Source organism: Sturnira hondurensis, unplaced genomic scaffold (genome assembly GCF_014824575.4).
Source record: "Sturnira hondurensis isolate 20B ecotype Veracruz unplaced genomic scaffold, ASM1482457v3 Scaffold0004136, whole genome shotgun sequence".
NCBI lineage: Eukaryota > Metazoa > Chordata > Mammalia > Chiroptera > Phyllostomidae > Sturnira > Sturnira hondurensis.
In genome coordinates this window covers 38,513,914-38,537,633 of record NW_028076767.1, presented here as the reverse complement: position 1 = coordinate 38,537,633, position 23,720 = coordinate 38,513,914, and the positions used below count along the sequence as shown (strand labels likewise).

The 23,720-nt window shown below is 42.5% G+C and overlaps 1 protein-coding gene across 1 annotated transcript in view; it reads right to left on the bottom strand.

Moving 5' to 3' along the window:
* PDE11A (phosphodiesterase 11A) overlaps positions 1-23,720 on the bottom strand; it is a 326,451-nt gene that overhangs the window by 9,709 nt on the left and 293,022 nt on the right. Inside the window, exon 19 of the mRNA XM_037044380.1 lies at positions 22,162-22,245. Coding sequence (XP_036900275.1) covers positions 22,162-22,245 — 84 coding nt within the window. The remainder of the gene's footprint in view (positions 1-22,161; positions 22,246-23,720) is intronic.

Here is a 23,720-nt window from a genome sequence, read left to right as displayed (position 1 = left end):
CCATCTTGTGACTATGAGGCATTCTTGAGTATAAATAGGGACTGGGTCTCTGAAGACTATGAAACATCCACATAATAGCAGCCTCAAATGGACTTATCTGTATTATTTTTATCAGAGAGAAAAATAAATTTCTCTTTTGTTTAAGCTACTTGGGTTTCAGATCTGTTATCAGTGGCTGCATGCAATTCCTAGTTGAGAGAATTAATGCTACTTTGTAAGTCTCTGTTTTCTGTCTACCGGTACAGGTGTCAGATGATTCTAGGCATCTTGGTACTTGAACGAATCCCCTCCACTGGGAGTGGTAAGCTAACGTCTTTTGGCAGTGAGGTACAGTGAGCCATACTAGACAGCAGAAGCTACAACAGAATGCACTCCACGTCCTCTGAGTAGGCACACAGTCCAGGCCCATGCAACTGGGGGGCCCTGAGGAGTGGTTAGGGGTGGGTATGGGCACCAAGCCTAGGCCATTAGAGCTCTCTCTAGGTTTTACCTGGAACTACTGCAGATGAGGTTTGCCTCGCCTCACCTTCCCTTTCCTTTCTTTCCCTTGCCCTTTTCTCTTTTTTTCCTTCCTTCCTTCCTTCCTCCCTCCCTTCCTTCCTTTTTCTAGTGTGAATAATTCTTATAATAAACATGTGACCTTAGGCTACCAAAACATGTGAGGAAAGCCTGATTGGGTGAAGCCAAAACATAATTAGGCAGGGAAAAGGGGACATATGTCTTATGGTGGCTTTGAATCCACTGGATCCAGCTGAAGGCCGCCAGCCAATTGTACCTCTAAGCTCCCCAGTTGCTTAAGTTAAAAAATTCCATTTCTGTTCACACTACGTTGAGTGAGTTTCTGAGCTCCACATGATGGGTCTTTTGCTATTGCCATTTGCGTTCTCTGCCACCCCAGGAATCATGTGAGATTGAAACCCCCACCACGCTTCAAATTGGTGGCTGGCACGAGGGACTCTCAGCTTCCCCAGCATGAAAGGCTGCCCCACACTCGCCCAGCAGCCTCCTTCCCCGAGGTCATGAGAGTCAGGGACAAGCTAGCAGTGTCTCCTCTTTTACTGGAACCCCCAGAGTCTCCTGGACTCTTTAGAAGATTCTTAAAAGGTTGCTCATTCTTAGCCTGGAACTACTCAGTAAATGCCAGTTCCTTCTGGTGGCAAGTCAGCAGGCCTAGGGAGTTTGGGCTTCCAAGGAAGGGGAACGAGAGGGACTGGGGGGCAGCATCCATTTTGCCTGGATTTTCTCTGTGAACCAAGTGGACCTGGACAGAAAAGGAAAATAGCAACTGGATGTGATGTTCTCCATAGCCGAGCTCAGTGTTATGCCACATTTATCGTATTGGGTGGGATTCTCTTCCAGTTGGGAAAACTATTTCTTACATATGACATTACTCTGTGGGTCTGTTACTATTCAGCGATAACAGGGTGGCTATGCCAGATTTTTGCATGAATCAAAAAATATTGTCAGAACTTTGTTTTGCCAGTGATATTTGAGATATTAAAACCTAAATAATGTAAGACAATTAACCAAGTGGCAGTAAAGCTGGTAAAGCTACAGAGCTAATGCTTTGTATGAGACAAGAAGCTCATTAGAATCCACTGCAAGAACGATTCAGATCTGTAATCGGAATCCTAAAGGCACGGTCCAGACACGTTATACCATCGATGTTTGTAGCATCAATGTCTAATATCCTGAAAGCTAATTACAGTACAAGTAATAACTTAGAAAGAGATCATTTTCCTTCCAAGGTCTGAAGCAGATTAGCAGTGCCTGTAAAAGTGAAAATGTAACAAAATATTATAGTCATTTTCCTCTTTTCTTTCCTTTTCCATTTCCTTCCTGATTTCCCAGGTTGCTTGTTTGGCTTATTTTATTCATATGCTTAAGGGATTCCTTTGTGGAAAATGATATTTACGAATGACATTAACATTCTGAATTTATGAGACAGGGATTTTAGTCTCCTTGGATTAATAGCATTATTATTTCCATAATATAGGGCAAGAGTTTTAAATTCAAATGTCCACAGGGCCAGGGCAGGAATGTTAAAGAATGAAGTATGCTACATGATATAGTAGGGAGTGGTGGGGCCTATGGCAAACTGGATATTTTATCAGTTTAAAAATAGCATTTAACAAAATAAAACACGTCTGTGGGCTGAATCTGTTCTGTGGGCTGAGGCTTGCTCACTGTGATAGACAGTAAAACACATCTTGCCAAAACAAACTAACCAAAGCATCGGATGTGTCCTGTGCTCCGAATGCCGTACTGAGACCTCTCCATGTGTTGGCTGATTAACCTCACAACAGCACTGTGCGTAGGTCCCAGTGGCCCTGTTTTGACCTGTGAGGAGCCTGAGATTGGGAAAATAAAGTCAAAAGAGCCCAAGTGCGCCCTGGCTGGTGTAGCTCAGTGGATTGAGCGCGGGCCTGCGAACCACACGATTGCGGTTCGATTCCTAGTCAGGGCACATGCCTGGGTTGCAGGCCAGTTCCCAGCAGGGGACTCACAAGAGGCAACCATACATTGGTATTTCTCTCCTTCTCTCCTTCCCTTCCCTTCTATAGATTAATAAATAAAATATTTTAAAAAAAGAGCCCAAGTGTGCATGGCTTAGTGTACAGCAGAGCTGGAATGTCAGTCCAGGCCCGTCTAAGTGCAGAGCCCTGGCATCTTCACCGAAGAGACCTTGACCGGGATGCTGATGACGACAGGTGTCCCACACCTAACTGCAGTGTCAGGATGGGGCAACTCTTGTCTAGTGACTGTGATGCTGTTTCAAGACCAATTCACAGGGAGGTGACTTCACCGATTAATGAAGAAACACCACCTCCCAAACATTAGATGTAGAGAGTGAAGCTTTTATTTGTGACTTCTCTACTCTCTCCTGCCTCAGGAAAATACAACCAGGGTTTTAAGTAGTAGGCAAGTCTCAAGACAGCGAGTGTAATCGGAAGCAAAGAGAACTGTCTCTTCTGCTCTAATGAGCTCCTCTAGGATACTGTCACAGGCCATCCTGTTGGTCCGGCTTTCAGAGCGGGTTGGGAGCTAGTCAGTCACGCTCACTGGGTAGGCAACGTCTGACTTGGAAGGAAGGGCTGCTGACCTGGAAGCCACAGGTCCTGATGGAGGGGGCTTCACAGAAGAGGCGGTTGGGACATGGAACTAAGGCACAGCCACATGGAAAGAGTCCACCTCTCCACATACCGGGATGTTTTCTCATAAAACTGTGTACCTGAGATTTTACAGAAATAGAGAAAATCTATTATTTCTGCAGAGTTCAGTGTGTAAAAGAGACCATATTTAAAGTTGAGTTGGTGGGCTGCACAGAGTTATTTACTATAGGTTTTTTTGTCTGCTTGTTATGGGCCTTGAGCCCTAGGCTTCTCCAAACAAGATGGATATGGTGCCCATGTGAGAGGGTGGGACAAGTGTGGAATTTCAATTCCAGGTCCTCAGTGGGCGTGATGTCCTGAGTACGGTACCTCTAAGAGTGGATTCTAGAATACTCTATTAGTATTTGCTCTTCTGTTTTTTTAGCTTAAACTCTCATTCCTCAGTATCCACAGGGAATTGGTTCCAGGATGCCCGTGAGCACCAAAACCTGCAGATGCCCAATTCCTTACATAAAATGGCAAAGTATTGGCGTATAACCTGTGCGCATCCTCCTGTGCACTTACGTAATCTCCAGATTACTTGTAATACCTAAAGCAATGCAAGTGCTGTGGAAATCACTGTTACTAGTGTTATGTTTCAAGAATAATGACAAGAAAAAAAGTCTGTTCATGTTCAGTACAGATGAAAACATCGTAGGCCTAACTGCACAGTACATGTCAACAACAATGTAACATTTTTTCTGAATATTTTTGATCCCCACTTGGTTAAATATGCAAATGTGGACCTCATGGGTATGGGAGGCCAACAGTATTTGAAAGTCCCCAAAGACTCAAAAGACTAATTATCTGTACTAATGAACTTCTTATTAGCACCATGCAAAGCCAATGATCACTGAGCGTTTCTTGTGAGAGTTTGGAAATGGTCCTCATGCCCAGCACCAACTAGTGCTCAGATTCAAGACAGGAAAGCCATCAAGCCGGCCCCCCAAAGCCCCCATCTACAGAGAACCGGGCCTGCAACACCCACGAGAAATGCTCTGACTTTAGGTAAAGATCCCTGGGGACGAAAATCCTCTGTTGTTTTGGGGGTTTCACTCCATATGGTGAGAGAAGCTTCCTTTTTTCTAAACTTTACCATATAATTTAAAAAGTGAGATTTTGGAGAGAAAGAAAAAAGACAAGAAAGGAATGATATTTTGCCCATAGCATTGGGTGTATGGGGAGGAGGCTGTACCACTAGCTGGCCTTCTCCCAGTGTGTAGGAAAGGGCCAGTCTGCCTACTTTACGATCTGGTTGAGGGTTTGCTGTCGTGGCTCTTCTCTGCTTCCTAACTCTCCAAAGGGCCAACATATGGGAATAGTTTGTATGTCTGGGGACAGCAGGACCGATGCCCTCTCTATTTCTATTATGTGTTTGAGGTACAGTTTAAGAAAGGGAATATTAAAATTTTATGAACAAAAACTTCCTCATCAGCAACATTTTCTCTCGATTCAATGTCGCGGAGCTTTATATTAATTTAACTTTCAAACATCGATCATTTAAAATTAAATATTCATCCCAATAAAAAGGCGTACTAGATTTGTTTTTGAACTAAATCCTAAAGCTTCTATGTAAAAAATAAATGAGAATACCCAGAAAATACTGAAAGAGTAATGGGGAAGGTGAAACTAGGCTTAAAATATATTATAAAGCAATATTAATTAAAATTGCATGACGAGGGAGGCAGATGAATAGAGCAGAATAGAAAGAGTAAAAATAGAATTTAGAGTACAATAAAAATGACATTTTAAATCATGAGGAAAATGATTAGTCAAAAACTGAGAAATTGGGTAGCATACTAAAAAACTATTCTGGCAGGGGAGTGGAGAGGGGGAGAGAGGGAAAAGGTACAGAAAATAAGTAGTATGGTAGGTAGAAAATAGACGAGGGGAGGTTAAGAATAGTATAGGAAACATAGAAGCCAAAGAACTTACATGTAAGACCCATGGACATGAATTAAAGGGGGGGAATGCAGGTGGGAGGCGGTCTGCAGGGTGCACTGAAATAAAGGGGAGGGAAATGGGACAGCTATAGTAGCATAATCAATACATATATTTAAAAAAACTATTCTGAGCTTCCACTTTACATCCCCCAAACTAAAGCAAAGTCAGATAAATAACAGATATAAATATAAAAATGAAGCCACAGAACACTAAAATAAGTTCCGAGAATTTAAAAAATATTATAAGTTTGGAACAGGAAAGTCATTCTATGTAGGACATAAATTCCATCAGCCATAAAGGAAAAGACTCATGAATCTGGCTACATAAAACTAGTGTATTTCTGTACAGCATGAACAAAGTAAAGAGATAAATGACAACTCGGGAAAAACATCTGCCACTTTTGCTACAGAGTAAGTCTATTTCTTAATATATACTGATCTCCTACAAGTCAGTGAGAAGAAAGATCACTAACCCAACAGAAAAAGTACCAATGGCTCTTCAGTAGATAAAGCTCTGCTAAAAATGTGGTCAGACACATTTATGACATGGAAAATATAAGTGGAAATTACAAGAGAGATTCTGTACCTATTTTATCAGCAAAATTCAAGGAGTTGAATAACATACTGTGTTAGGAAGGATGTAGAGAAACAGGCAGCTTACACATTGCTGGTGGGAATGTAAATTTGTTCCAACAATGGAAAGGAAAAGTTGGCAATATCTATCAACATTTTAAATGTCCATATGCCAAATGCCCAGTCATTCCACTTCTGCATATTTATCCTACAAATAAAGTATGAAGATGATGCATGTATAGTGATATTTATTGCACTTGTTCATGGCAGCAGAATATTAGAAGCATCGAGTCCTCAAATAATTAAATAATTAATTAGTGGTTAATAATTCACTCATCTATAAAATCTAATACTCGACAACTATCGAAAAGAATGAGACAGTGCTATGAAGCGTGAAAAAACAAGGTAGGGAGCAGGGTTAGGCAGGATATATATACATATATATCATTTATGAGCACCACGTGTGTACAGACATACAGACATACAGACAGACAGACATGCTATAAAACAAAATGTGTGACCATTATGTACAAAACAGTGTAAAACTGTTTTGCTTTTATATGGACTGTCTTTAGACAGACACACAGGAAATTGGTTACCGGTGACTGTCCCAAGGGACAGGAACTGAGTGCCTGGGGGACCCTTTTCTCTGATGCTTTTTGTACCTTTTGGATTCTGTTTGCTGGGTGTGTATAAACTATTTAACAATGAAATACTGTATTTAACAGCTTAACGTGAACTTTGGGGTAAAGGAATTAGCAATCTTTGATCATGTGTTAGAATTATTAAATAACAAGTCATCTGATTGTGCATACTTAAAGAAAGCTTACAAGGATAAAAAAGACAAATGGCTTATTTCACAAAGATCAAAATAATACAGTGCTTTACCGCCATAATTCAAAAATTAGTTTAGTAGCTTAATGTTTGTTGTGATGTTGCATATAACCCCTCCCCCACTCCCGTCACCAATCCCCATGCCAAATAAAGGATGACTACCTCATTGATCCTAAACATTTCCTCTGAAAGGCAATCAATGTCCCCTGCCTGGCCATTAAATAGATTTTGAAACACTCTTCAATCCATATCAGTCTCATATCCTTATTTAGTTCTTCAAACTCGCCCTCAGCTGGGAATTGTGCAGGCAACTGTGATTCTGTGGTGCTCGCCCCTCCTGTGAAGGGCCCCATCCATCATCGTTTCTAGGCCTTTTCTGATGCAATGTAGCTTATTCTTTGTCTTTCTTAAAAACTGAATGGCTTTTAAATTATCCATTTATCTTCCTTCGGAGTTTCTGTTCAGTTTCTCAGGCCCTTTCAGGGCTGTCTTTTCTACCTTGTTTGCTGACTTTTCATTTAATTTCCCCCATTCTGGGAGGCATCTTGGTGCACCACGCTGTCCTTCAAGGCAAACTCCCTGGCCCCCGTCTGCTTTCTGCCTGTTTGAAATCTGCATCACTGCTAATGTAGATTCCCTTTTTAAATGATGTCCCTTCCAAATAGCTTTGAAAACTTTTGAGATAATATATTTCAAATTTCATGCGTAGATGGTGGGGTATCTGGAAACAACCCTGAAAATGAAAGTCAAAAGATTTGGTTCTAAAACCAGCTTTGCCACAGCGACCTTTCAGGGTTTCTCTTCCCTCACCTACTGCTGATGGGCAAGTTTGCTCCCAGTGAAACATCTTAGTGTTGCGGCAGCAAGTTGCCTCCATTTAAGGTGACCCGATAAAGACACGAGATCTACATAATGCTAACGCCTGCACACGCAGCTCAGATGATCATACTGGTGAGGAGCCTGGACGTGAGAGCAGAAAGAACCTAAGTTGTGTCACTTAACATCTGTACGTTCTCGGGCAAGTTACAGAAAGTCTGTAGCTTCAGTTTTACATTTGAATGGGGGGCGTAAGAATACTATGTAAGTTGAGATTGCTAAGAGAATTAAACCAGATGGTGCTGGTAAGTCAGTCTGGTGCCTGGCATATAGGAAGGGCTCAATAAATGTGGTCATAAACTCCTTACATCTTAGCAAGACAAGCAGTTTGGCTATTTTTACCCAAATTTTCAACAGAGACTACTGAAGCGTGGAGACCATGTGAATGATGCTAATGGTGCTAACAACTCACGTGTGTGGAGAGCTTTAATGCACAACGTTAAAGCATTTCCATGTACCTCATCCCTCTTCATTGAGACTCTTAAAAAGGTTGGTATTAAGTATCAGTTCTGCTTGCTCCAAGAAGAAAGTCACTTTCTAAGGCCAGAGGCCTTAAAAAAGCAGCCGAGTGGAATTACTTTCAGCCAAACCTACAAGCCGGTGGTTATCACTGTAAGAAGAAAGCTGACAATAATGAACTTTCGGTTTTATGAGTGCGGAGGGCGGATTTGAAAGAGGACACTGATAAAAAACTCACCCCTTACTGCCTCATCTTAGGTCTCCTCTCTTTTCTTCTGTCTCTTCCTCTCTGTCTCCATTTCGCTCTTTATTCTTTCCTCTTCAGATCTTTCAGCTGTTCAGACAGTCTACAGCACTGAGGTCACAGAGGACATACTAAGTCAAGGGCTTGAAGAATAATTCTTGCTTTGCTAATATTTTACGATTTTGTGGTATAAGCCTTTGCTTATAGGAGGCATTGGTTCACATGCTGAAACTCCCCGATTCACTGGGTGATTCTGAGCAGCAAGTATAACCTCCTTAGTTTCTCAAATGTAAGATAGAGAAATGCTACTGCCCACCACAGGGCAACTCAGAAATGATAGGTTATTTCAGGGCATGCCTGAAAGATGCCGAGGGAACGCAAGATCTTCCTGGTGGCAACATGGTAACCTGCTCCTTCTTGTTTCTGTCCCTCTCGCACACTGGCTGTGTTGCTGAGGCAGTCCTGTGGGGTCTGGGTAACAACTTACACACTGATGCTCCAGCTTGGATGAGGGCAAAGGTTGTGGTACTCAGTGTGGCTGAGTAACAGAGACAATGAATGCAGATAAGTATAACGTGCTAACAAGGGAAAATGCAAAGCACCCAAGAGACTGCAATATCTACCTCCTGGTGACAAAGAGAAGTTTTACAGGAGCCCAACATCTGAACAGATTCCTAAAGCAGGCGTAGGATTTCCTTGGGAAGAAAAGGGAATGGTAGTCCTAGCAAAGAGACCTTGGGAGTAAAGGGTGTGGGACATGAGTGGGGCAGCAATTCGGAAAATGGCAAGTGGCCAGTTATGCCAAGAGCAGAGGGTACGAGGCAAGGAGGGAGAGGAGGTGAGCATGGGAAGGTGCTATGCGTGAGCCTGGATTTTGTTCCTTCTGGTAATGGGGAGGCATTGTGGTCTGAAGGACCTGCAGTCGGATTTGTTTGGGGGAGATAACTCTAGCGTTAACTTGAACGGTGGTATTGAGGGGTAAAACTGGGGAGGGGGCGCTGCTGAGCATGACAAGAGTCTGCGTGGAGACAGCTAGCCATGGAGACAAAGCCAGGGGAGCCCCTCTGGTACAGGGGACCCGGAGGAGGGAGAAAAATCATGACACAAAACTCAAACATAGAGAAGGAAAAACCAAACCTTTGGTCTTCTTTTATAATATTTCTTCTTGTGTTGATACTAGAGGTTTTTTCAAATTTTTTTTGCATTTAATGTGTGCTCTGATTCCTTTCTCAATCATGTTTTTTTGACTTGCTTCCATTCCTTTGTATTACAGGCTTCCCTCAAACATACTGAGGCCCTTATCTGTTTACATACATTTAAGTGCAAGGCACCGAGAAAGACGCAATGAAGGCAGTGTGTACAGGGGAGAGGGGAAGTGGGAGAAGCTTGATAGACTGCATGTCATCTTTAGGGCATCCTACAGGCAGCTGACTCTCACGGAGGGAGTCCCAAATGTGGGTCTTTTCTCTGAAGCTGTTCTGTTTTCCCAGTGTAAAATCCCACTTTTATTCTTCTGGGGGTTTTGGCTGCGGGTGTCTTGGGACCAGGGTAGGAGGGTGTTTGGGGTTGAGCCAGCCCACAGACTTAGTTCCAGCCAGGAGCTGTCCGCAGGAGTGCCCCGAGAGAAGAGCTCCCTCACCTCCTGACTGGGAGGGGACTAGGCAGGGGTTGCAGAGGCTGTTCACCTGGCTGCGTGGGTCCTGGGAGATTCCCGAAATGCCATTCACTGCTTCCAACCTTTTCTCTTGTCTCCAGACTCATGCCTCAACCTCAGTGTTGTGGATCGAATTGTGTCCCCAGAAGATATGCTGGTACCTGAGAATGTGACCTTACTTAGACATAGGGTCTTCGCAGATAGAGAGAAGTTAAGAAGTCCTACTGGATTAGACTGTGCTTTTATATCCAGTGGCTACTGTTCTTACCAGAACACGTGAAGGTTCAGGGACACAGGAAGACAGAAGCAGTGATGCATCTATAAGCCAAGGAGTGCCAAGGATGGCTGGCAACCACCGGAAGGCAGGAGAAAGACATGGAACAGGTTCCTCCTCACAGCCTTCAGAAGGAACCCCCCTGCCTCATTCTCACTCCAGACTTCCAGCCTCCAGATCTGGGAGAGAATAGATTCCTGTTGTTTTAAGGTGCTCTGCGCCTTGGTAGGCAGCCCCAGGAATCGGATACACCTCCTCTTAGCGGTCCTTGGCCCCTCCGAGTCCTGCGCCTCTCAGGGGTTCCTTCTGAATGACAATCAGCTCATTTCTGGCTGGCGTCCCCTCTGCACACATTCTGGGCAGTTACTTCCTTTACAGCTTCCAGTGCTGGAGGCGGTCTTGTCTCCTCTCCCCGTCTGTCGTCCTTCAGAGTTTAGATGTGTTTTTTAAAGAAACACAACCTCACTATGTCTAATCACAATCAATAGTATTAAACAAGTTAATAACATAATGAACAAAGGTGTTCATTTCAGAATTATCTCTACTAGGAAAAAAAACAAGAGGGGATGACTGAATAACTGATGCAAAGTCAACTGATTGGAATATTAGGCTGTTGTTTCAAGGACAATATGAAAATTATGTTAGAAATGTGGCAACATTAACATAATGTTGAGTGTTCAAAGCAGAATGCAGTAGTGCACCTGGGTAAAAATGTGTCTGCATGTGGGTAATAGCATAGTCGCAGGATTAAGAGATTGTGAGGTAGGCCCTTATTTCTCCTAGCAGTCTGCTCTCGAAGACTCGGGTGTTCTTTAAGGCGATATCCATTTTCTCTGCTGAGCTCCTCATTTCCTCTGAGTCCTTATTCCCGGAGTTAACATTCCTGACTTCTACTAACATTCTGTTCATAGTATTATAGGCTTTTTCTATCATGCTTTTCAAGTTTCCTCCAGCCTCTTCCTGTTGCCCAAGATAATTTTATCTTTCAAAAATTCCTTTATTATTATATTAATGGAATTCTTGTGAAGTTGAGGAGATAAACTAGTGAGGTCTGTCCATGTATTTAATTGCAAGAATGCCCCACTTGACAGGTGAAAGTAGTAGATCAGAGACAACTTGACATAGACATAAAATATTTCTGGAAAGTTTTCTACAGTGACGAGCTAAACGGAGTCGATTAGCCCACCCAATCCTGCTGGAATTGCTCTCCCTGGAATCTCTGCTCTGGTCCCTGTATCCTTCTCCTTAAAGCATTTGGAGTTTTATGTTGTATATGGAGGTTTTCCAAGGCAGAGAACTGCTGGACAAAATGTAATCGCCTTTCGCTTCCTCAGGGCAGCAGAGTGGGAGAATGCAGCCAGGTAAGACTGAGAGAGAACTTGGCCTTGACATTCGGGCTCTGCCATGTATTAACAACATCACTCTGATTAAGTCCATTAGCTTCTTTAGGTTTCAGTTTCCTCGTGTGTAAAACTTAGACCATTAGACATTATAGGATCCAGAATGAAGTACTTTCTTCCCTCACAGAGTTAAGGTCAAATTTAATTGTGTATATAAAAGCACCTTGTAAATTTTAAAGTTTAAGCCTTTATCCAGTGGAAAATACAGTCTACTTACAAATGCGTAAGGATACTCCTGTGTCTGCAGGACTCTGATACTGAACCTCTTTTCCAAAAACAGTCTGACAGAAGTCCCTAACTTGGTTGGAGACGCTGGCTGCCAGACTCAACTGCTGGGCTGCCCTGTGGGTTGCTTGCTGCACGAGGTAGAGAGCTCGGCGGTCTGTGTTCACCATGCCATACAGCGTCTGTTTGCTAAAAGGAGGCTGTGACTCCAGACAGTTGGCTAATATCGTTACAGCTGCAACTCAGATAATTAAATGAGTGGTGATAGCTGAGGATTCAAACACTGCCTCCTTGAATTCAATTCGCACATGTTTAGAATAGAACTGAAGATCGCTTGGCAATAGCACAACGGGAACGCTTTGTTTCTCTCATGCCTCACTTCCCAGGAGCTCGAACAGCAGACCCTTCAAATGAACGCTGAAGTGCAGAAATGGTGAAGGGACACTTCCAGTGCAAAAAACAATCTTTAAAGGCGGCCTTGATTCCTTTCCTGGTTAAAAAAAAAATGTGATTTTCCTTCTCTATCTCCCTTTCTTCCTTCTTCTCTTGCCCCTTCCCCCTCCCCCTTCTTCCCTTTTTCTTTGAAGGGAATCAAAGAAGAGAGCGCCATGAAGAAGAGGTAGATTAGCTTTTAAAATAAGCTTCCTAAAGGAACTGGGAAGTAACTTAAGTAAAGGCAACATTCCAAGTCTTGGATGGACTTGGGGGTTAAGCGATTTCTAGCTTCATGATTCCAAAGTAGAAGCACTTTTTAAAAGAGTTACTTGGGTTGGTCAGCTAGATAAGGAGAAATAGATCTTATCTTAAACTATACTTTTAAAGGGCTTATTAGGGAGGATATTATCATTTTTTCACCCAATTCCAGCATTTTAATATGGATTCATAATGGCATTTTTGAGCTCATAAAATGCATTTGACTAGGAATGTGTTAAATGCCACTGTAAAAAGAAGAGATTTTTTTTTAGCTGCATGAAATAAAATAATGAAAGTCCATTTTATTTATTAAAAAATGTTCATAGAGCCCTGGCTGGTGTAGCTCAGTGGATTGAGCACAGGCCTGCGAACCACATGATCGCGGTTCAATTCCCAGTCAGGGCACATGCCTGGGTTGCAGGCCAGTTCCCGGCAGGGGACCCATGAGAGGCAACCATACATCGGTATTTCTCTCCCTCTCTCCTTCCCTTCCCCTCTAAAGATAAATAAATACAAAATATTTTAAAAAATGTTCATAGAGCTTGTTGCTTTACCAAGTAAAACTTACTTTTTTAGAGGTGGAGGTGCAACATTACAAAATTAAACATCCTGGCATGCCAGGTGTTCAGAAAGAACTTGGAGACGTAGCCAAGCGCGCGAGATGCCTTCACTGGCCGCCTGCCAGGCACGAAGCAGGAAGTGACGTAAACATCAGTGCTCTTCTGTAATGAGCCCTCTCCTCTCCAGCCCTTCATCCCATAGCACATAATTCTTTGATGCGTGTACAGATAAATGTTAGGTACTATAGGATCTGGACAGTCTTCTAAGTCAAAGAAAGAGGAATTTTAATCGTGATAAACTTAGTGTGCTTATTGTATTATAATTTCTTGGAATCGTATGCAGTTTATAATATAATTTCTTGAAATCTATGTATATGTGCTAATTCTCTTTATAAACTTGAATATTAAAATATCTAGAAGACTACATTTCCTGGCAATGCTGAATAAAAGAAAATTTCATGAATTTCCTAGTTGAAAGTCAAAGCCCTGAAAAATCCATGGCTATAAACTGGCCTTTTACATTAGAATTAAGGGCCAATTCAAGCATGATATGAACTAAACCACTTTCTAAAAAGATATCATAGGCCATATACTTCAGATTATGGGCAAGAATATAACAGCACATACGTACTCTGGTGAAAGGTTTTATATACTCATAGATGATAACTTAAAATGACATTATTACCCAACTTTGTACATTCATTCCACTGCTTACAATTAATTCTGTGGTGCTGCATCCCATCATTCATTCTTCTGTTTTCTCATTCACTTGTTCAACATTTATTGAGCAGTTCAAATATGCAAGGCACTGTGCTAGAGAAAAGGAAGATCATGGTCCCAAGAACTCGTCTAATGTGGAGAAGATTCAGATGGACAGAGATAATCACGGTACAGAGTGCTATGCGCCACTATAAGGAGACGGAGCGGGTACGGTAGAAGTGTTGTGGGGAGGAAGGTTTAGCAGAAGAGATGACAGATTGGGCTGCCAGTCTCCCAGGCACAAAGAAGAGGAAGCAGGTATAAGCAAAGGCGAAGGAAGATGGACAATAGGGCAAGTGAGTCCTACGCTGTGGGGCAAAGGGTGCATGGTGAGGAAGGGAGCAGGGTGACAGGAGGTGAGGCCAAGAGTCAGGGGCCTCATTCCAGGGACCCTGAAATGCTCAGCAAAGGAATCTGAAAGGTATTTTATAGATGGTGGTACTAATCAGAGGTATTTATGCAGTGGGATGCCCTGATCCATTTTTTTTAAAGGAAGCCATTTTGGCAAAAGTTTGGGAGACAGACTGTAGTTGAGGGGCCTATAAATGATATAAAATATATTGAATGTTTGAAGTTCTCTTCCATTCATATGTGACTAACAGTACACTGAAACTTTGGAATTAAACAGGTTTTACAATCAGTGCTCAGATTTGGGTACAGTATGTATAACAAGGACAATATTTTGAGACTACTAAACCAATGTGTTTTCATTCACCTTGAGTTGTGATGCCAGCGGCTCCCCACCCATTAACACGGTAGACTTCCCTCCTTTTGGCAAATGGTAGTTTCTGGCTAGAAACAGCAAGCTGTCCTCATTCAGTTGTTTTAAAAATTATATTTATTGATTATGCTATTACAGTTGTCCCAATTTTTCCCTTTTTGCTCCACTTACCCAGCAACTACCACTTCCTCAGGCAATCCCCACTTTATTGCTCGTGTCCACGGGTCACATGGTTAAGTTCTTTGGCTACCCCATTTTCTATACTGTATTTTACATCCCCATGGATATTCTGTGACTACCTATCTGTACATCTTAATTGCCTCACCTCTTCACTCATTCTCTTCCTGCCCTTCCAGCAACCATCAAAATGCTCTTCATATCCATATTCTGTCCCTGTTCTTCTTGTGTGTTTAGTGTGTTTTTTACATTCAATTATTGACAAGAATGTATTTATTATATTGTTCATTGTTTTGATCTTCCTTTCTTAAATAAGTCCCTTTAACATTTCATATAATGTTTGGTGATGATGAACTTCTTTAGTTTTCTCTTGTCTGGGAAGCACTTTATCTGCCCTTTGCTGAGGACAACAATGAACTTGCACGTCTATTTTCTTCACCAAATTAGGGAAGTTTCCTTTCATTATTTTTTCAAATACATTTCCAATTTCTTGTTCTTTCTCTTCTCCTTCTGGCACCCCTATGAAGTGATTATTGGAACACCTGAAGTTGTCTCAGAGGATGCTTACATTTTCCTTATTTTTTTTATTCTTGTTATTCTGATTGGTTGTTCTTTGCTTCCTTGTTTTCCAAATCATTTACTTGATTCTTGGCTTTATTCATTCTACTGTTGTTTCCCTGTAAATTGTTCTTTATTTCAATTAGTATATCCTTCTATTCTGACTGAATAATTTTTATGCTGCTGAGGTCCTCACTAAGTCCCTTAAGCATCCTTAGGACCAGTGTTTTGAACTCTGCACCTGAGAGATTGCCTATTTCCATTTTGTTTAGTTCTTTTTCTGTAGTTTTGATCTGTTGTTTCATTTGGGCCATTTTTTCTCTGTATCTTCATTTGGGCAGCCTCCCTGTGTTTGTTTCTATGTATCAGGCAGAGCTGCTATGGCTCCCTGTCTTGGCCTAATGTTGTGGGCGTTGGTAGGGTCCTGTGGCACAGCCTCCCCTCTCATTGGGCTTTGGGAGAGAATATTCTTCAATTGCAACTTTGTGTGGTGAGAAAGGGGCGTTCTAGCAAGTCGGTGAATGACAAATACCATGTGATCTCACTTATAAGAGGAATCTGATGAACAAAATAAACTAGTAAGCAAAACAGAACCTGAGACATGGAAATGGGGAACAGACTGACAGCTGCCAAAGGAAAGGGGGAGAGGGGGAAGGGTGACAGAAGGGGAAGGGACTAGTTAGGGAACATGTATGAATGACCCATGGACATGGACAACAAACAGTGTGGGGATGAACTGTGTGAGCAGGGGATGGGGTGGAATGGAGGAGCACAGAGCAGTAAAAACTGGGACAACTGTAATAGAATAAACAAAAATAAAATGAAAACAATTAAATAAATAGCTCAAAAATGAAAAAAAAAAGAAAGGGGATTTCAACATTTCAGAATGCTCTTTTGCTTATTAAGAACCAAGCCTGGCTAAGTCAGATCATCAAATTTTGTTCAAAGCTCTAGATGGAGAACACATAATAAGCCATGTAAGGGTGGTTCCCATCCAATAAAGAAAAAGAAAATTAAAAACTTTCCACTGCAGCCGTTAAGGAAGTGGAGAGGTGAGGGAGAAGAGGGGAGAGAGAAGAGAAAGGAGGAGAGAGAGACGGAAAGGGTGGGGTAGAGAGGGGGAAAGAATGAGATCAGAAGAGAATGTCAAGGATCCATGTTCCCTAAGATCAAAGCCTGGCGGTTGGAGGAGAGCTTGTGTCCTGAATCTCTGAGCCTAATTCAAGAAAATGACAGAATTTTCCTTGAACAAGTTAGTGTGACCCAGGCAGCATATTAGAAAGGACTGAGGAAGTTGTGTGGCAACAAATTCACAACTATCTACAACTGAATCTAAAGAAAACAAAGTATGCCAACAACCAGAACAGGAATAGAATCATAGATATAGAGATCATTTGGAGGGTTATCGACGGGAAGGGGGACAATGGGAGAAAAGTTTCAGGGATTAAGAAGCACAATTGGTAGGTAGAAAATAGACAGGGGGATGTTAAGAATAGTATAGGAAATGGAGAAGCCAAAGAACTTATATGCATGATTCATGGTCATGAACTAAGGGGGCAATTGCTGGAGGAAATGGAGGTCCTGGACAGAGGGGGGCAAAGGGGGAACAACTGGGACAAGTGTAATAGCATAATCAATAAACATATTTTTAAAACATAGAAAGAAAATGATCTCATTCTGGAAAAAAACACTGGACACAAAACATGAACCATTTGGAGAATACTGAGTTGTTTTTAAGGTGCTTCTATTGGTATCCAAAAAAATTATCTTAGAGTAGCTCTTTATGTCCTTTTTTCAATTTATCAATTCTAATTCTCAGTCTCTACAATTTCAACTATATGTTAAAAATTCTCTTTTTTCAAGAGAGTATATGTATAATTGGATCAAGTAAAATCTATTTTCCAAAATGACCATTAAAACTGAAGATAGAAAAAAAGTCAAAAATAACTATTATAACATCAGAAGCCCTGCCTGTTGCAGGAGCCCTATGATACTTTTGTAAAGATGCAATACTGTTGCCAAATTTTTCCTTCCTTTTTGGGGGAGAGAGAGAGAGAAAAAGAGGGAGGGGAAGGAAGGAAGGAGGGAAGGAAGGAAGGGAGGGGGAGGGAGGGAGGAATGGAAGGAGGGAGAAAGGAAGGAAGGAAGGAAAGAAAGAAAATCACTCTGGCTATGGCCTGTCCAGGTCCAGCTCTTTGCTTCAGCTGTGCAAAAAAATTTGAAGAACTGAGAATTCTCCAATATGAAGAGCCAGTTTGGAATGAGCTGAGAATGTGATGATGTTTATAGAAAAATTAAATCCCTCAATCCTTAACAAATAGAAGATCTCTAATGCCTCTGTTCATCACTGAAATCTAGGTACACTGAGGTTTGATTAAGTGGAGAAAGAAAATCCAGGACAAAAGCTTAGCTTGCCACTGCACACAGAGAAACTCAGTGTGACACCCCGACATCAGGTTTCTGTTTATCCCTAAGGCTGGCACAGCTACGACTTCAAAGTCTGATGGTGTCTTTTTTTATTCGTTCTTTTTTTTCTCTTTCCAAAGATGTTGAGCAGCAGGCTAATGGATCCCCAGCAGGGTGCAGAGACAGCAGAGAGCAGGGGAATCAGATGTCAATGTGCTCCTCCAGATTCCCTGCTAGGACTGCGTTAACTATGCCGGGCTTCAGCCCTCTCCCGGGGGACCACGCTTTGCTGGTTCCCAGCCCACTCCTGGCTCTCTATATGCTTCCCGATTAAAATGCTGTCAAAGATAAATCATGACTTCCGCCTGCTAGGACAATTTTCTTTTTCTTTTTCTTTTTTTTTAAGAAAAGTTTAGAACCGTAAGATTAAAAAGATGAACAAATTCTGGAGAATTATATATTCACTTACAAACATGTCATATCTCCCTATTATATAACTATCCATGGATTTGAGACTGTTCCCTGAAGTTTCCTTCCTTACCTATTACTTTATTTCTATATTTTTACGTATTTCTGTCAGTCACTTTTAATCAATCACAGTACTGGGGAAACTTCCTAATGAATAGATTTACAGGGGGAGGGGGAGGAAAGAATGTGGTTTTATTGTTTTACCTCAACATAGTGACAAATAGGCTGGAAATCAAAGTTGTGGAGATAAGAGTTTCAATTTTGAATGTAGTGAACCTCCCAAATGGTTCCTTGCACTTTTTACAAGTTCCCACCTCAGCACACGAATGAGTAGCCAGCCCCTCAGGCAAGGAAGATTAGCCATTATCACTTGGGGGAGAGACAAAACGCTGCAAACTGGAGTGCAAGCAGAGAGTGCATGGTCTATTTTGCTACTTGATGAGCACAACTCTCTCAGAACCATGCAGTAAACCCCAGTTATCCAGAGAAAGTCAATGAAGCCAAAACTTGTATTTACTGCCCAACTGTGCCCCTGCCCTTCCACCAAATTCCGGATTGGGTCCTACTGAGGCTCCCAGCAGCCTCCTGTGGAGGCCTTCGCCGGACTGCACCCCTGCACACTGCCCCCCTGCAAGCAGATTCCATCTCTCTGTGCAACACCCTCAGGCTCTTGTGAACTTTCTTGACACCTGAACCTGCCCCATCTTGGGTTCAGAACCCTGGCCTTAAAAGAAATGAAAGACCAGGAGAAAGAAATGGAAGGGCCCTGACTGGTATGGCTCAGTAGATTGAATGCCAGCCTGCAAACTGAAAGGTCACCAGTTCGATTCCTGGTCCCAGCACATGCCTGGGTTACAGACCATGGGGTGAGTGGTTGGGGGTGAGTGAGAGACAACAGATTGATGTATCTCTGCACACTGATGTTTCTCTCCCTCCCTTCCCCTCTCTCTAAAAATAAATAAATAAAATCTTTTAAAAAAGAAATGAAAGGGACATTCTTCATTTCCTATGTACTATTCTGTAGGCTTTGCCCTCTGCCACACTGACTTAGCAAGGCCACAGTGCGTTCTTATGCTCCGTGACTGAGGCCATGTGATTTCAGGCCGATCATATTTGGGATCCCTGCCACCTGCCTACTTTCCCGTTTGCCTTCTACCCTCTCAGACTCTTCACCAGCGCACGTCCATGTTCAAAACCCCAGCAACCTCCTCACCAACAGCCCAGTTCCTGCAGACATTTTGCCTCCATGATTCATGTCACCTTAGTGACTTTCCTGGCTCAGTGAGTCACTTCCAAAAGATTTTGTGTCCTTGCACTAACGGCGACTCCTTCCCACTGAGTGATGCCATTTTAGTTCTGAAGCACCGACAGTTATGCACAATTATCTAGTTCAATAATGAAAAATCCATTGCGTGAGATGGAATAAAATAGGGATCCTCAATAGAATACTACTCGGCCATGCAAAAAGGGAAATTTTACCCATTTCTAAGAGCATGGGTGGACCTGCAGATTGTTGCGCTAAGTGAGGCAAGCCAGTCAGAGAAAGAAATACAAATATCATATGGTCTTACTTATATGAGGAATCTAGTGAACAAAATAAACTAATGAACAAAATAGAAACAGAGGCATGGATATGTGGAACTGACAGACAGCTGTCAGAGGGGAGGGAGGCTGGGAACTGGATGAAAGAAGGTGAAGGGATTAAACACACACACACACACATATTCATATAGATGCAGATAGCAGTGTGGTGATAGCCAGCGGGAAGTGGGGGTGCCGGGTAGGTGGCAAGGGGCAAAGGGTGGGAAATGGGGATGAAAAGAGACTTTGCCTGGGTGATGGGCACACGATGCCGTGTGCAGGTAATGTTTTATTGAGCTGTACACTGGGAACCTGTATGGTTTTGTGAACCCATGTCACCCCAATATTTTCCATTAAAAAAAGAGGATACTTAAAATCACTCTACAAAGTTTCCGTTGGCGGGCTCTTTGAAATGTTGTTTTAAAAACTGTAAAGAATTTACAAATGAATCCGTGAGACCATTTTTAAAAGTTAGTGAGATAAGGAACTCAGAATGAACACGATTTCCATGCTTTGTTAGTGAGGAGGCAGAGCTGCAGGTACAAACAAACGTTTATGCACAGCTCCTCCCACACTCCCCTTCAGAATGCCTGACTCTCCCATTCAGTTCGATAACAAAAGGCAGGAGAACCATTCAGAGGGGGTAGCAAGGCCTTCATACCAAAAGCAAGGCCCTGGGTAAGCGGGACACAACTCTAATTTGTCAGTAGTGTCACTGACATTTCTGTATGTTAAATTCCTGAGGATCAAAATAGCAGGTGCATGCACCCTTACAGATAAGTAATAAAATAAAACAGATGTGAAAAGTCAGGAATAATAAGTGATGCGATGTGGTAATATTACTCTCTAAATTCTGGAAATTGCTATTTTCAGTTTAAACTCACGTAACTTCCTTCTTAATCAAAGATTTCCAAGTGTTCGATAAGAAATGTAAGACTGTGAATCAGTAATGAAACAATGGCATTAACACAGAGAAGCTGGCGAGAGGCTATTCCAGCCTTTACTGTAACCACATGGAAAGGTTGTGTCGACTTCCGGTTCATTCCCCAAATAGCTTTGCAAACCAGTGCAAAAATTGATCACCTCCACAAGTACATGTCTTCATCCTCCTAAGCTTTACCCACATAAAAGAAATTTATTAATTACAAGAATAATTTATTCATCCTGTTTACTGCCTAAAGGGGCACAGAAAACTGAACAATATAAGGGGCACTAAAAAATAATTCAAGTCAGTTTAGCAAAGGAAGGTCTGCCTGCTGAAATGCTGCTCAGCTTATTCAGAAGTACCAAGGTCAAGGAGGGGAGGAGCAGGCAGAAAAGAGAGTTGAGGACCCTCTTAAAATAAAGGGTGTGTCATTCTTGATTTTTCACCCAATCTTTCATTATTAAGTAAAAGAACATTACATTCCAATCCTAGCTAAAACAGTCTATTTTAGATTGTTTTAAACTTTGTCTGACTTCATATGATCATGTGTTGCATGGATAATCTAAAACAAAAAATGAATGAACTTTTGTTATTTATAAATATTAAAAAATTACATTTCCATTTTCAAGAAAGTATTTCTTTTTTAGGTTGATGTGACAGAGCTCAGCAGTCCCTCAAAGTGCTGAAAACGACGTGGTAGATAAGTGTGAAACTTAATGACTGTGAGGTCCTTAAAAAACAATCCTAGGTTTTTAATGGAGTTACTCAGAGTAAGCAAGTGAAGCAGCTTTGCTTTCCCTGCGTGTGGTTTTCATTTGAAGTTAGAAAAGAAGTTCAGACTGATTGAGCTAGGTGGGGGGTAGACAATTCACCGGATTTTACACAAGAAAGCAAATGCTTGGAAGTAGAATTAAAAGCCAGTGTGCACTACACTGTTCATGTTAACCGATGCCACCCTAATCCATACTCAAAACGTGGCGAGTGAACATTGAAAGCCCGTGGCTCTTGTCTCCTTGCCAGGCCCATGGTCCTGAACACCAGGCAGCAGAGCTGGAAGCGTGAGTGCATCTTGCTCGGAATTCAGTGGTAGCATCTGTCCCATGCATCTCGGAGGGATTTTAAGATGGAAGGTGCTTCACAAAACTCCGTGGCCCAGACCATGGGGTCAGAGCTAAAAACTGGGATTCATAGAAATCTCATGGTAATTAATATAAGTAAAATTAAAAAGTGTAAAAAAGAAAACGATTTCCATGGCCAATTGTTTGACAAATTTAGAGTTATTCAAGGTTGAACAAGCTTCTTCCCTGAAGGACTTGTTCCAGCCAGCAGTATTTCGCTGTGCAGGGGATTTCGCTAGTTGCAGGGCCTGCAAGCCCCCCTCCAGGAGAGACCGTTAGGCAATGGCTGGGGGCATAGTGAGAGAAATCCTGAGAAAAACATTATTATCCCTGATTTACAAATGAGGGAGTTGAGGCCCATGAAGATTATGTCCTCAGTTCTCCGGCCCTCTAGTACCAACTTATCTCAGGACGGGATCAGAAATCTGAGAAAAGGTCCACGTAACCACAGTTCTTAGAAACACATGTGCCCGAAGAGCCTCCTCAAAGTGAAGTGGTAAGTACAGTACGTACATGCTTCTGGCTCAGCCAGGACACACCCCCCCCCCCAACTGCGATTACCTGATACAAAGGCATGCAGATGCTATCAATCCACTCCAGCTGCAAGCGAGGCAGTTCGTCCTTCCGGTTCCGATCAAAAATAGCCTAGAATGGAGACAGCGGGGGGCGGGGGGGGGGCTCCGTTATTACAGCGCAGAATTTTACAAATGCTTTGTCAAACAGTTTCCCGCTCACAAATTACAACCAATCTTTACATGTACATTCTTTTCCTTTATCTATGATGAAAAATAAAGTATTTTCACCTCTTTTATGAGATTTGTAAGTGAATTTCTTTGAACTTTGTAGCACACGACTCCCTGGGGCCAAAATCTGTCTTCAGATACAGGTAACTGTCACTAAATCAAGTCACCAGGTCACTGGGAATTGGGTACAAGTCAAGGGGAACGGGATGTGTTGTATTGCCCCTCAAATAACGGCAGGCTTTTATTCTCATCGTGAAAGAGAGTGGGATAGATTGAATAAGATCCTTAAAAGCAGTTTCACTTTAAGTAAAAAATATTGGTATTAATTTTTTCAGGGTGGGGTGTTTGGCAATTCTGCGCGCTCTTCGGGAAACTTCTGTCCGGCCCTGGCTCGGTCACTCAGGTGCTGAGGGAGCATCATCCCACATACCAGGAGGGTGTGGGTTCGACCCCTGGTTGGGTGCGAACAGGAGGCAAACAATTGCTGTCTCTCTCTCTCTCTCCCCCTCCCCCAAATCAACAAACATTGATGTGTGCACTGACCAGCAGTGCCCAAGGCATCATGGATGAGACATGAGACAAATTCACATGGACTTCCAAGTCTTGTGAAGGAAAAAGGCCGACACAGCTACTCCCTCAAGGCGGGAGAGCCTCCGAACAGCCTGGCCACCCTCTCAAGGAGAGAGAGTGTGCTGACCCTTGCTTAGACAGCCTTTTATTGTTTTTGTTTTTGTTTTTGTTTTTGTTTTTTTGCACAAGAGTTCAGGTACAACTTACTAATCATAGATAGGCAGTAAAAGTAGACAGTATACAAAAGAACCATTAGGGCTTCTCCTTAAATCGGGGTCTATCAAGTAAAAGGTTATAAAACTGGGAATCTAAAAATATTTAACTAAAAGCATTCTTAGCAAAGCAGGTCTCACAGGATTGTTAAGAATTCTTTATCTTGCCATATTACCCGGGCCCTGTGCTAGCTGGTGAAAGGTTGCACCATCTTCCCCGTCACAGGTCTTTAGGCTTAAGTGGATTAGAGCCAGGCAGCGCTTCTCCCAGAGGACGTGGGGACTTGGGCTTCGTCAAAGCCGGGGGGGGGGGGGGGGGGGCGANGGGGGGGGTTGGCGAGGGTCCATCACTCCCTCTTTGTTGGAGCTCCCCGAGTCCTTCCATGATGGCCTCCCAAGTGATCGTGTCTGGCCTAGGTTACCCCTCCTCTGAGGGGTCTCACCTGTCTCTGACTAACCGACCATACTTTGGGGGCAGGAAGATGAAGCAGAGGCAGCTATTGCTGCCAGAAACAAGCTTTGTCTCTTTGTGGCTCGCATTGCAGAGGTCGCTCTCAGCCTTAGGCACAGGAGATGGTTTACAACTCCTGAAACC